The 13,380-nt window shown below is 43.5% G+C and overlaps 1 protein-coding gene across 2 annotated transcripts; it reads right to left on the bottom strand.

Moving 5' to 3' along the window:
• Positions 1-3: 3 nt before the first annotated feature.
• LOC135487864 (uncharacterized) lies at positions 4-2,333 on the bottom strand. Of its 2 annotated transcripts, none has more exons than XM_064771988.1 (4): positions 2,275-2,333; positions 1,276-1,848; positions 791-982; positions 4-678 (listed from the first exon to the last, which is right to left on the bottom strand). In XM_064771988.1, the coding sequence occupies exons 1-4, from the start codon at positions 2,306-2,308 to the stop codon at positions 572-574; spliced, it is 906 nt and encodes a 301-aa protein (XP_064628058.1). In that variant the 5' UTR covers positions 2,309-2,333; the 3' UTR covers positions 4-571. The 2 variants fall into 2 exon arrangements, with proteins under 2 accessions (XP_064628058.1, XP_064628060.1); XM_064771990.1 differs by having other exon boundaries at positions 791-979.
• Between the last annotated feature and the right edge of the window lie 11,047 nt (positions 2,334-13,380).

Below are 13,380 nucleotides of genomic sequence, written 5' to 3'. Positions count from 1 at the left end.
CGTGCGGCCGCGCTATCACACGTGGTTGCTATCGTCTGCATTGTATTTCTACCCGTTGTCGCTAGTGATTTTTGTGGCGCTGCTGGTCGCCTTACGCACACGGATAGTTTCCCGCTCGCTTCGTTGCCATGGAGTCTCCGGTCACGTGTTCCTCGACTCGTTCGTTGATTTGCTAGTCTCAGTACTGCCGGGCTGCCATTCTCGCACATGTTACTGTGGGCTGGGTCGGCCCCATGAGGACAAACGATCGGCAATGGCTGGAGCTGACTCAATTTGGCTAAAAGTGACAGCCACTTGGCTTAAAAGTGGCTAGGAGGAAAAAATTCACAGAGCCAACTCTATGAAATGCTGAAAATACGGTGTTAGACTACAGAAAACTCAGTGAAAAAAGTTGGCTGATCTCTGAAGTATGTCTGTGGATACTGGGACTTAGGCCAGGCGCAAAATATGAAGCCCTCCTGCTGACAGATACCCTTAATATCATATTACAAATGATTAGTACATGTATATGATGCGACTGATCACTGAAAAGTCTTTCGACCAAACCTTATCCGTAATCATGCGAACACCATTAATTCATTCTTGTTAGTAACAGCAGCATCGTCACAATGACGACAGCACAACTGGTCCACCTTTCAGCCCCCGATGATTTCCTGCGATATGTAATAACCTTTGCTTCTGAAAAAAGACAGAAAATAAGAGTAAAACCCTAGACCGCTCCTGGCCGATTTTACAGTATCACAGCTTACTCCGAAGAAGACATTTAAAAAGTGTTGAAGTTTATACACACCCTGGCATCCTCCTGGGATCTTCGTGTCCCATTGTCCATCCTGTCCGCACTGAATGTGCCTATGTCTTGTTCCGTCTCCAAACCGGTACCCATCCAGACAGGAATAGAACACCACCTTGCCTACAGATTGAAGGGTCGAATTTGGTGTGGCCACAGTGTTGGCCAGGTTCAGCCTTTTACACTGAACAACTGCTGGAAGAACATCACAAGTTCAGACACGATGTGCGGATTAACAAATTGTGCGCCCATTCACGAATAAGCATCATGTCTTTCTATTAGTAGTATACATGCAGTTATAGGATTCATGAAGCGTAAACGTAAAGAAAGATACGAAGTGCAGTGGTATAGTCAATATGAGATGCAGGATGCGTTGGAATAATATATATATTAAGCATACCTCGTCCATTCTACGAAAGATGTTGGCTGCAAGCTGTTGGGAAACTTTACCTCATAGCTCGCTCCAACATGTTGAAGTTGGGACTTACCTTTGCACTTCGGCACTGCTTTCACGACCAGCCTCCCATCTGCAGGACTACATGTGGTCACAAAGAACCGTCTGCCATTCACAAACGCATAGCCCTCTTCACAGACGAAGACAGCGGAATGCCCTATGCGGATTGGCCCAGGATTCAGCCATTTTGCCCCAAAGTGGTTCTCTGGTTTTTCGCAGTGCTCTGGACTTTCTTTTCCTCCTGTCGCCTCATAAGGCGGCATCTCTCCTCTCGCTCGCATCTCCTTTTCGATTTTTTTTTTCATTCGCCGTATGAACGCTGACATTGTCGTAAGTGGGGCAACTCGTGATGTGGTTGGGGCAACTCGAGTCGTGGTTGGGTCAACTCGAGTCGTAGTTCGGGCAACTCGAGACGTAGTTCGGGCATTAACTCGAGACTTAGTTGGGGCAACTCGAGCCGAAGTTGAGGCAAATCGAATCCTGGTTGTGCTAGTTTTCACTCCACGCTCTTTCACCACAGGGACGGACGGGCTGGTAAGAACCATCACAGCGGTAGCCTCTTGTTTCTTTGCCGTTGTTGAAGTACGGAAGTCAGCAGCCGTCATATCTATGAAGAATAAAAAAATCAAGTTTTCTCTCTCGATCATTGCCATTACCTTTCTTCCGGTATTCTTCCCATATTCTTTTCCTTGTGCTCTTTTTTGTGTTATCTTGGATAATGTTCGTGATATCAAAGATGACAGCAGAGCAATTCGTTGCACTGTTGGGGCAACTCGAGTCGTGGTTGGGTCAACTCGAGTCGTAGTTCGGGCAACTCGAGACTTAGTTCGGGCATTAACTCGAGACTCAGTTGGGGCAACTCGAGCCGTAGTTGAGGCAAATCAAATACTGGTTGTGCTAATTTTCACTCCACCCTCTTTCACCACAAGACGGACGGGCTGGTAAGAACCATCACAGCGGTAGCCCCTTGTTTCTTTGCCGTTGTTGAAGTATACGGTCTACATTCCTACCCAGAGCTCATATCCGTATATACCTCTGCATAGCTGTAAATTCGCCGTAAGATTCATATTCCATGTCCCGCCCTTCTGGCAGATGAGCTTGCCGCCTTTGGACTTGTAGTAGTCGGTCAATGTTTGGTTTGCCGGACACTGCAACGTGATCTTCAAGATTGGTTTGTAGGAGTCACTCAGCGGGAGGATGGTTTTCCAGCCAGAATCAACGTTACATTTACGTGCTGAAAACAACGATGTAAAGGAAATGCTGCTGTAAAATCGCTGCTCCTGTGGCAAGAGCCATAATGCTATATTCATGATGTCAACGTTGATCTAATGTTGGTGTTTGTCTTAACGCCGATGGAACAACTCTTGGCCAATATACACTTCAAGTAGAAGTAGATGCGTTGCGGTCCCAAGGTAGGGATTTACCGAGAGGCCTATGTTTAGGTGGGAATAATAGGGCTCCATCAGTGTCATCGTGAGACCAATGTCTGCGTCCAGTAGAGACACCAATGAAGAGCAGCCCGACCTCAAGGGAAAGTTTGTCGGACGTTCAGGGTATAGTTGGTCAGCGACGCCTGACAGAGAATTAGTTAAATGGTAATGGAATTAGATACGTGTATATGGTAAGCCGCAACCCAAACTCACCGACACAAATATGCCTCCCTGATAACAGACTATTGATCTCAACCGGGTGTTTCCCGTCCGTCCACGAGCCATTGTCACATCTTACGAATTTCGGGATGTCGTCTGCAAGCTGGTGAAACTTGCCGCACAGGAACGAGAAGTGGATGATGCGGCCATGTCGCCAACTTCGGGCACGCCGGAAGAGCCGGCTTGGAAGTCGCTTGATTGGCGCACATGAGTTTTGATCTGTCAAGATGTTGCAAAAAAGTGTCACCAGTGACTGAAAGGCTACTCAAGTTCCTGAATAATCTGACTCTGCATTTCAGTTACAGATGTGAAAGGAAATTCTGTCTTCGTTCAGGAAAACATACCTTCCACCATCTGCCAAACTGCAGTATTGCGAATGTGACATATTTCAACATTTGAGATAATCGACTTTTTCTTATCATAATATTCAAGACAGTTTGGCGTAAGCAAACAATGGTGTCGTAGGGAAATTTTCCACAGGTTACAAAGTCGCAACTTACCCGACTCACCATGGGCATTGGATTGACCAAACAACATACACGGAATCAGCAACGAGGTCTGAAAATTATATAATTAGCGAAAGATTATAAACGCATTCATGCAGCCTCCCTGTGATTTGTAGCATTATTTTTTAGGAGTAGCCTAATGCAGAGACTTCGTCGTGACAAGATGAAGATTTGTTTACGTTGCGCGGACATTGATCACAACCAGTCGCGCTTCAAAATAATACGCGATTTTTGGATACAGCGGTTGTTCACAGTCCGTTCAGTTGCCTTTGGCTTATAGGTCACTATACCGCGTTTAGCGTGAAAAGGCTCCATAAAATGTCACCGTGATTTCATAACCTGTATTTTATTTGTACATATACAAATGGCTGTGGGAATAATAAACATATATACCGGTATCGTGGTCGAATCGGAAAGACCGACGTCGCCCGCGGGTAGGCCTATAGTCGGTGCCTGTCACCAGAAGAAAGGTGATTTCGGAAGAGGGAATTCCGAAAAAGAAGGAAGTGGCCTCATAGCGCCATCGATGAAGTTCACTGGCCTGGTCATTGGTCAATACACTGGCTAGTAGCTGGTCAGTGAGTGGTGCTTCCTCAACTTATCCGGGAAAGGCCACCCTTTTGAGGAGTGGCTTACATGGCGCCCCCAGTGGACTTGTTTTTCCTCCTTGCCAACTACCTGGCCAGAATTCATGTTCACTGCCCGGGGATTCTGCTGATCAGCTAACTCGTACAGCATGCACAAACTACAACCTCGCGTTGGTTACGACGTGCTTGCCGAGAGGCCGGTGCTGTCTCGGCTCCGAAATCCCCACTGCATGCGCATGCCGATATAGGCTTTAGGCTACTAAAATAATGCGCAAAAAAACTACAATAAATACTTTACCATAAATAGAATTCGTTTGCTTCTCTTCGGATAAGGTTCATTTCGTATCTTCATCTTTTTATCCGAAAAAGAACGATCAACATCGACGACTCGCTATGGGCGTACAACTATATAAAGTAGGCTATTCAACTCTGCGAGCAACGCGGAACCTTGTAACCTCAACCCGCAAGACGTTCACACTCCCGCAGGCAGGGTCCGGGCATTCCTGTGTTTTAGGGCCTACCGATTATGCAGTCCAATATGATATTCTGATACAAGAATTAAAAAGGTTTCACATGTAAATTGTTAAATTTGGTTTAAAACTACTCGTCCATGCAGACGCCTCCGGCAAGCCGTTGGTTCTGAAAGACGACCAAACATTGAGACTATACCTGACCCCTATTTCTGAGTTCGGAGCGGTCTCACTCTCCTCAGATTACAGTAGGCCTACTACAAAGCGTCCGCAAACGAGTGATTTAAATTGCGCAACGATAATCGCTCGTTTGCGGTGGTCATCGCAGGTCGCAGCGATGACCGGTTTTACCCGCAGAGACGAGAGATTCTTTTGCGCTGCGCTTACCGATTATTGTTACATGCGGTTATCGCAGGTCGCGACGATTAAATCGCTCGTTTGCGGGGCCTTTTGCCACTTTGCACGCAAGACGTCACGAAAATGACGTAAATCTCAACAATGGAATATCGTGTGTACGGTGTAGTGCGATCCAACAAGGTGACATTGCACAAGGTGACATCGTCATCGTACGAATCGCATACTGACAGTGACACTACATGCACTACCAGCGCTGACAAGGACGAACAATTATAAGCTCTTTCACGACTTAGGCATCAAAAATAAAGGATGAAGGTATGTCCGTGCAATTTGGAGCCGTTTTCGAAGGATTTTTCGACGTGATACACGTGATGCACGTGATGACTGGTGATTTGGAACATCGTCCATGCCGCTTCAGGTCTTCAGCAAAATGCATGAAAAGGTTCATTTTTGATAATCTTTTGTATTGTACCATTTACGAATAATGCGTTTTTGTCATTTTCTACCGGTGGGGTGTTTTACAAGACGCAGCCCAGAAATTTGAGAATATTTCAATTCGGGTCGGAATCAGTGAGATGACATGAATGACGACTGTTCACTCAGTCTTCAAACAACTTCGACTTGCTTCAAGGGGCAGCGCATGCAGACGATACGATACGACGCATGTCTATGATGTCCTGTGCTGTACTGAGTGTACATCGTCGGTGACGACAATGACTGCGCATGCGGACAAAACACTGGACAATGTTTTGTCCGCATCTCATCGTTAATATCGTGAAGTATGTTGGAGGCCTAGGCCTACCGTAATTCAGTCACCCGATTATGTCTTTGACTTGACTCTTACTTTACCTTCATGAATATTCCCGTTTCTGAGTGAACGACCAAAGATATGCCTAGATTGAATAGATGGAATGGATTGACTCTGACAGTGACACGTGGCCGCTCTACTACACAGAATACAGAATGTTACTTGATAATCAGCAATGTCAGCAGAGGCATCACCGCCACGCCACGCATCTCATTTTTCGGCCGAACGAGTATTGGGAGTAACGACCCGTTGTCTGTTTTTCAGGTTTGTTGCATCCTCTTTGTCCTGGTGATAGTGGTTGCCCTTTCTTCGGCGAAGCAGATTTACAGATTCCGTCGTGATTGTGACCAGAGGGCCTGCACGTCTTGTCTGATTACCCGAGGTGCTTGCGCTGCCCGATGCAGTCTAAGAGAGACTGCTACCAGTCAGTACAGCTGCAATAGGTCATGCATGGACACAGCAGATTCATGCATGCAGACGAACAATTGTTTTAGATGTTGATACTTGCCTCTAAGAAAGAACTGGAAGAAGAACTTTGACTTTACAACCAAAATAAAATTAAAACTCTCGTTTCGAATATATGCAATACATGTACTAAGTGCATACCCTATGCATCTGCCATTCATTTGTATCAAACATGTCAAAATGTTTGCAAAATAGAAACTGAGAGTCAGAATAAATGTAAAAGAGATAACCGTTCTTTTGTATTTGTCTTTTCACCAATCATTCTATGTTCCAACAATAGAGAGGTTCTGTGGCAACGTTCCCAGTCTATAGAGACTGAGACGCCCAGGAAACCGGTAAAATAGAGACTATAACGTCATCTGAGAAACAAAAGTTCGCAAAATCAGAGGGAAGCTTTTTGTCAGAGCTACATAAAGCATCATTATCAAGGGAATGATCCATCCTCGCATGGAAGGCCTTTGAACCGGGCACTCACAAACATGTATGAATGGGAGGCGACAGGGCAGTGGTGTGAGGGGAGACGGAGCCGCCGATCACCAGCGCCGGGAGTTCAGCAAGGTAAAAGCACATGGATTTCATTCACAAACATGACAAAGGCATGAACATGGCACTCGTAAATGGCGCACAACTTCTCTACTACGCGAGACGTCACGAATGACGTGTCTTCAACAATGGAGAAACGGCATGTTGGGCGCCCCGAGTCGTGTGGGCTGGAGGTACCGTGACTTGAAACATAGCTTGTCACTACTAATCAGGAACCAACACTATATATTTACTGAAGAATGCAGGTAGGACTTTTTAATTTTCGAAATCCTATGGCCAGCTGGTATGGTTTCATCATTTTGCGGACGCTTTGGAGGATTGTCACGTCCTGTGCGAAATAGACCATCAGTGAGTTAATCATGCGTTTTTCCCATTATCGCCATCGGTGAGCAATATAAGGCGATGTTCACTGATGTTGTTGAGATCGACCTGCAGCCGAGGCGTATCGAATGGCCCAACACTAACGTTTAATTTGGACTGGAACACCGTGCGTCCTCCCTTTTATTTGCTGTGCTTCATATCACTCTATCGTTCCCATTTTTGTCGGATTGTACGCCATCACTCAATCAATGCATATTTTTATTTCAGGTCCTCTTTGTTCTGATGGTAATGGTGGGAATGCTTGCCCTTGCCGAAGCGAAGCAACCTTACAGATACCGTCGCGAATGTAACCAGCAGCACTGCCAGGGTTGTGTCAGTGACTACACCGTCTGCGCCGGTGGGTGTTCACCCAGCATGCAAGGTGGCATGTCAGCAATAGAGCAGTTTGATTGCAAAAATACCTGCCGACGCCAACAAAGTTCGTGCTTGCAGTCTGCTGACTGTTTCAGGTGTTGACACATTGAAGAAGAGAATGCAATCTGCTATGAGAGACCAAATACAGAAATGCAATACATTTATAGGCCTACAGACACGCACGGTGAAAGTGTCAGTCCATCTCATGAGTCTCAAGCATCTACCATCTTTATAACAATTACGTTTTACGTGGCAAATAAATACATTATATAGAGCATAAGACATAACTGAGTTTGGTTTTCAATTGTTCTGTTTCGGTTCACTATTACCCCCCCCCCCCCCGGACCTTGGCTGGAGTCTGGCAAAGAAACATATTCCTGCCGATACTGGCACGATACTGGCCAAATGCCGGCACCTTTGAGTGATGGAGGGAAAGTCCCGAAAGTGGCCCGATATCGGCCGAACATCGGCCGTCTTGGCCGCACTATGCCATAATTCAGCCCATATGGGGACGAAATTCCATGCCACCTGGGACATTCACAATTTAAAAAGTCCAAAATGATGTTTGCCAACCAAATAACTAACTTTCGAGGGAAGCGACTTTAATATTCAATGCTATAGTTATAACGTTTAAAACTGCATCGGTTTTACTGATGTATGAATACCAAAGCTAGGTGGAAGCCTTGAACTCGGTATACTTTTCTGCAATTCGGTGGTGTTCGGCGTTGGGGCGAGTTTGCGGCCATGTTTGATTAAATAAGGCCAACTTCGTCGATGTACAGCGTAGCAGATCGAGGCTCTCGGCCTATATGGACTTATGTTTGATTTCCCCCACAAAATTGGCGGACATCGGAACTTCAGGGAAATTGCATTCAGCGGTCCCCAACACGGATCAGAAGGGTATCAGGCTGTTTCGCTACATTGCCAGTTCGCTACCAGTCGTTTCGCTACATGTGGCGGTCGTTTCGCTACATGGTAGGTCGTTTCGCTACATGGGTGGAGTCGTTTCGCTACATGATGGGTACGGTCGTTTCGCTACATGGAGGACGTTTCGCTACATGGGTGGAGTCGTTTCGCTACATACATGGATGCAGGTAATTTCGCTACATCGTAGGTCGTTTCGCTACATGGGTGGAGTCATTATTTTTTCAAGTTTGTGCTAAACTCCGGGCTAAATATTTGTTGTGAATTTAGGGAAAAAATGCTCGAGTATACTACAATCAAGATGTACAGACCGGGGGAGCTGGCGGTACGTACCAATAAGTCTTTGCGGTAGTCTCGCGCGTACCGGATATAACCCATCAAGCTTTTCTCCTTCAGAGAAATACTGCAGCGAACACTCTCCGGATGCTAGGGCCTACAACACGACCCTCTCCTGACGCAGCAGGTAGGCTATGTATCGAGTGAAACGGCCTGATCTTAAGAGGATTTTAGATTACATATTTTTTTAAAAGGATGTCCCCTCCGTAGGATTAGTTACTTTTTTGTTACTGGGGGCTAGCAGCCGCCCATACTCAGTGATAAACCATTCAATGTGAACTCAAGTTAATATGATCATCTGAGAGATAAGGATTCATACAGCTGATAAACAATTCAATGCAATGGGAACTCAGATTAATTTGGTCATCTGAAGGCTGTGGATATACTGGTGTTAAAAAAATCAATGGGAACTCAAGTTAATGTGGTCATCGTGGCGGGGGATATGGATTCATGCTGGTGATAAACCATTCAATGGGAACCCAAGTTAATGTGATCATCTGAGGGATGTGGATTCATACTGGTGATAAACCATTCAATGGGAACTCAAGTTAATTGGTCATCTGGGGGATGTGGATTCATGCTGGTGATAAACCATTCAATGGGAACTCAACTTAATGTGATCAGCTGAGGGATGTGGATTCATGCTGGTGATAAGCCATTCAATGGGAACTCAACTTAATGTGATCAGCTGAGGGATGTGGATTCATGCTGGTGATAAATCATTCAATGGGAACTCAATTTAATGTGATCATCTGAGGGATGTGGATTCATACTGGTGATAAGCCATTCAATGGGAACTCAAGTAAATTGGTCATCTGAGAGATGTGGATTCATGCTGGTGATAAACCATTCAATGGGAACTCAACTTAATGTGATCAGCTGAGGGATATGGATTCATGCTGGTGATAAACCATTCAATGGGAACCCAAGTTAATGTGATCATCTGAGGGATGTGGATTCATGCTGGTGATAAGCCATTCAATGGGAACTCAAGTTAATGTGGTCATCGTGGCGGGGGATATGGATTCATGCTGGTGATAAACCATTCAATGGGAACCCAAGTTAATGTGATCATCTGAGGGATGTGGATTCATACTGGTGCATGATAAACCATTCAATGGGAACTCAAGTTAATTGGTCATCTGGGGGATGTGGATTCATGCTGTTGATAAACCATTCAATGGGAACTCAACTTAATGTGATCATCTGGGGGATGTGGATTCATGCTGGTGATAAACCATTCAATGGGAACTCAACTTAATGTGATCAGCTGAGGGATGTGGATTCATGCTGGTGATCAATCATTCAATGGGAACTCAATTTAATGTGATCATCTGAGGGATGTGGATTCATACTGGTGATAAGCCATTCAATGGGAACTCAAGTAAATTGGTCATCTGAGAGATGTGGATTCATGCTGGTGATAAACCATTTAATGGGAAACCAAGTTAATGTGATCATCTGAGGGATGTGGATTCATACTGGTGTTGAACCATTCAATGGGAACTCAAGTAAATTGGTCATCTGAGAGATGTGGATTCATGCTGGTGATAAACCATTCAATGGGAACTCAACTTAATGTGATCATCTGAGGGATGTGGATTCATACTGGTGATAAACCATTGAATGGGAACTCAAGTTAATGTGGTCATCTGAGGGATGGATTCAAACTGGAGATTAATCATTCAATGTGATCGCAAATTATTTCAGTAATCAGAGGAATGATGGATTCATGCTAGAGTTAAACTATTCAATGTGAACTTAGGTTTATCTCCAATATTGATTCATCCCTGAGATGACCACATTAACTTGAGATTTGACTGAAATAAATCACTATTGCCGCTCATTTCTGTCTCCTTTTTAAGAGACCATTGATTTTATCCCTGACCAGATATCATTTTGCATTGCCCCCCCCCCCCCAAATAGTCATAATTTTACCCCTCATCAAGAAAATCAAGTGAAAAGTCTGGAAACATGTATTCTGTTTTTGCTTGGATTTGCTATTCTAAATTGTTCATGAAATTTTTTAATCCAAGTGTTAATCCGGCAATGGAATATGTATCTTGTTGAAAACAAAACAAATCAAACCAACCACATCATGACTTACAACAGGGTGTTAACCGAGTAGTACTGCTAGTTTTTGACTGAATTCTTTCAAAAAGAAGTTTGGCAATGAAAAGTGTGAATGAATGGCTAGTATCATTCAGGTTTGCACCATTTTTTCCTTTTGGTTTTTTTGTAAGGAACTGTTTTAAGAAAGAAAAATTATATATAAAAAAATATTCAACATTACAACAAACAACACTATTGATTAACACCCTATACTATTTCCAAATCAGTCCCACCCAAATCAAACTGGTCACTTATCTATTCCTTATGGCCAATCACATTACCAACTTGGATTAGCCTCCGATCCTTTGTTTGATCTCAGGTTTGATTGTTTGGAGCAACAAAAGGCTATGCCAACCTTGAAAGAATGTGTGGGAGTGTTACATAAAACCACTACCTGTCACATTTTATGCCTTCCAATGCTTGCTGTGTAGTGCAGGCTGAACATTCCCTGCAGCAAGGTGCACATGGTTTTGCTCGAATTTGGACTTATTTCAACATCCGAAATAGCAAAATTACTTGTGTTTAGCACAAATCTTCTACAAGGTGGGTATCACCTTCTGTCTAACTGAATCTTGGCGTTATTCATGTTTTATTTTTGTAGGCGTAGAGGATTTTTGAAGAGGACAACTTGTCTTTGTATTTTCCCTTTGTATATTTTGAACGATTTTACAATCCCCGTTCATGGCCCAAAAAAAGGTCATCGGTTGACTATAGAAGCACCACTGTTCAATGGATTTATAATTGAATGCGATCAAACTACGTCATTTCCGATCGGGGATTGTAAATTCTACTGCAGAGCTAAAAATGAAAAAATGTTCTCAATTTGCATTTGTGCCATATTTATCATTACAGATGACGCATACCGTCTGCAATTGCAACGAAAGATTCTCGCTGGTATGGTTTGCAAGTTGAAGGGTTACATTTAGGTATGTATAGTATTAGATTCTGACTTTCCGGTTGGTTGAGACCTGTGTGCCACTGTCAAAATGACAAAACATATGAGAATTGTGTCCAAAAGACATGGAGAGTACGATCCGCTCACTAAATCAGGAGGCCATATTTGAAGCGGTGATGCCATCTTATTGGTTGCTATAGTTTTGGATTGATAAGAGTTTTGAGAAATGAACTAGCTCACATTGTTTACATATGTACAAGGCCGAAGCTAATGTTCTGATGGTCCCTTTGGATTTTACATACAAACTGCCTATTCTCACGACAGTCATATTCACTTTTGTGTCTTAATCCTTATTAACCTCACCCAGACCCTAACCCTTCCTCCCAGCACAGCCCTTCCCCAACACAAATCTCAACTCCCTAATTCCCAAAATTACATAAATCCTTGTTATAACTAGTCGTAAGAATGGCACCTTAGTATAAAATAAAAGGTAAAGTCCATCAGTTCCATGAAGGAAATGTAATGACTAAAGATGATGTATTTCAACATCATTTTTAGGCAGTTATTTCATTACTAAAAACACTAGAATTGCTGTAATAGTATGCATGTTCCAATTTATCATTACAGATGCCACAAACCTTGTCAGCAATTGCAGCCGAAGATTTTTGGATAAACCGCAAAAATCATCAGATGAAGGGTATGCATCAAGTAACAACTTGCCCAAATTGTTGATTGGGTTGCCACTGTCAATTTTTTTAACAGTTATTAGAATAAAATATTCAAACAGTGAAATAGTAAAACAAAGCTAAGCATTATTAACTGAAAATGCTAATGGCAGATTTGCCTGCCATTCAGTGCATCGGTTTCAAATCAAAGAAATATCACATGTTGAAAACTGAGAGAAGCCATACACTGAGAGTTGAATATTGTAAGTATGACTTAGTGAAAGATATAACAAACCAATAAGCAAGTCAAACACTTGTCATAGACCAAGCCTTATCAATGAGGTATATGAACTTATACTGAAATTTTAAAAATATCGTAAATCACATACAACTTTTATCCCAATTGCAAGGACCTTTTCATGTGCACTTTCCTGAGAGAACAAGGATTCAAAACTATATTTCAATAAAATGTACAAATAAAGCCATTGCTACAATGTACACCAAGTTTTGAACATGTTATATAGATTGACAGTGACGCCTTCATCAGCAATTCATGCGAGTGGATGTTCAAAAGTCGTAACCACAGTATATGATGTGTGTGTGTGTGTGTGTGTGTTTGAGACCGGATAGGAAAAGGGTGTGGGAGGTCGTGGGGGGGGGGGGACTATGGAGTATGGTGAGCATTGTGTGAGAGTTGGAAGTGTGTCTGATCACTGTCTTGCTCAGTTTGTAGCTCTTGTTGTTATTCTAGTTTTTAGAGTAGTTATCGTAGTTATCTAGCTATCGTAGTTACCTAGCTATAATAGTTGTAATTCTTTTGGTTCCTGCTTATCATCTATTTTAACCTATTCAGCTTTCAGTTGTCCAGGCCAGGCCAGGTGACCAATGACGATGAAAGATCGGGTTCGATTCAAGCTATACGCTTGGTGTATTCGGTTATCGTGTCTGGCGACTGAGTCTAACTCACGTCCAAAGTACGGTGGCTGGGTCCCAGGCATGCTTGCCACTTAGTTCTGCGGTCCTCATCTAAGTTTCGACGGTGATGACATGGACTTAGGTTCAAAGTACGTGTTCCCCTTGAGTCATT

Source organism: Lineus longissimus, chromosome 5 (genome assembly GCF_910592395.1).
Source record: "Lineus longissimus chromosome 5, tnLinLong1.2, whole genome shotgun sequence".
Taxonomy (NCBI): Eukaryota; Metazoa; Nemertea; class Pilidiophora; order Heteronemertea; family Lineidae; genus Lineus; species Lineus longissimus.
Note: the sequence above shows the minus strand (reverse complement) of the source record. Positions and strands in the feature narration are given on the sequence as shown.

Coding starts and splice junctions, on each gene's coding strand:
- LOC135487864 (XM_064771988.1), bottom strand. CDS start 2,308: ATGAATCTTACGGCGAATTTACAGCTATGCAGAG. Junction 1,849..2,274: donor GAATTTACAGCTATGCAGAG/GTATATACGGAT, acceptor TATTCTTCATAG/ATATGACGGCTGCTGACTTC. Junction 983..1,275: donor AGCAGTGCCGAAGTGCAAAG/GTAAGTCCCAAC, acceptor ATGTTCTTCCAG/CAGTTGTTCAGTGTAAAAGG.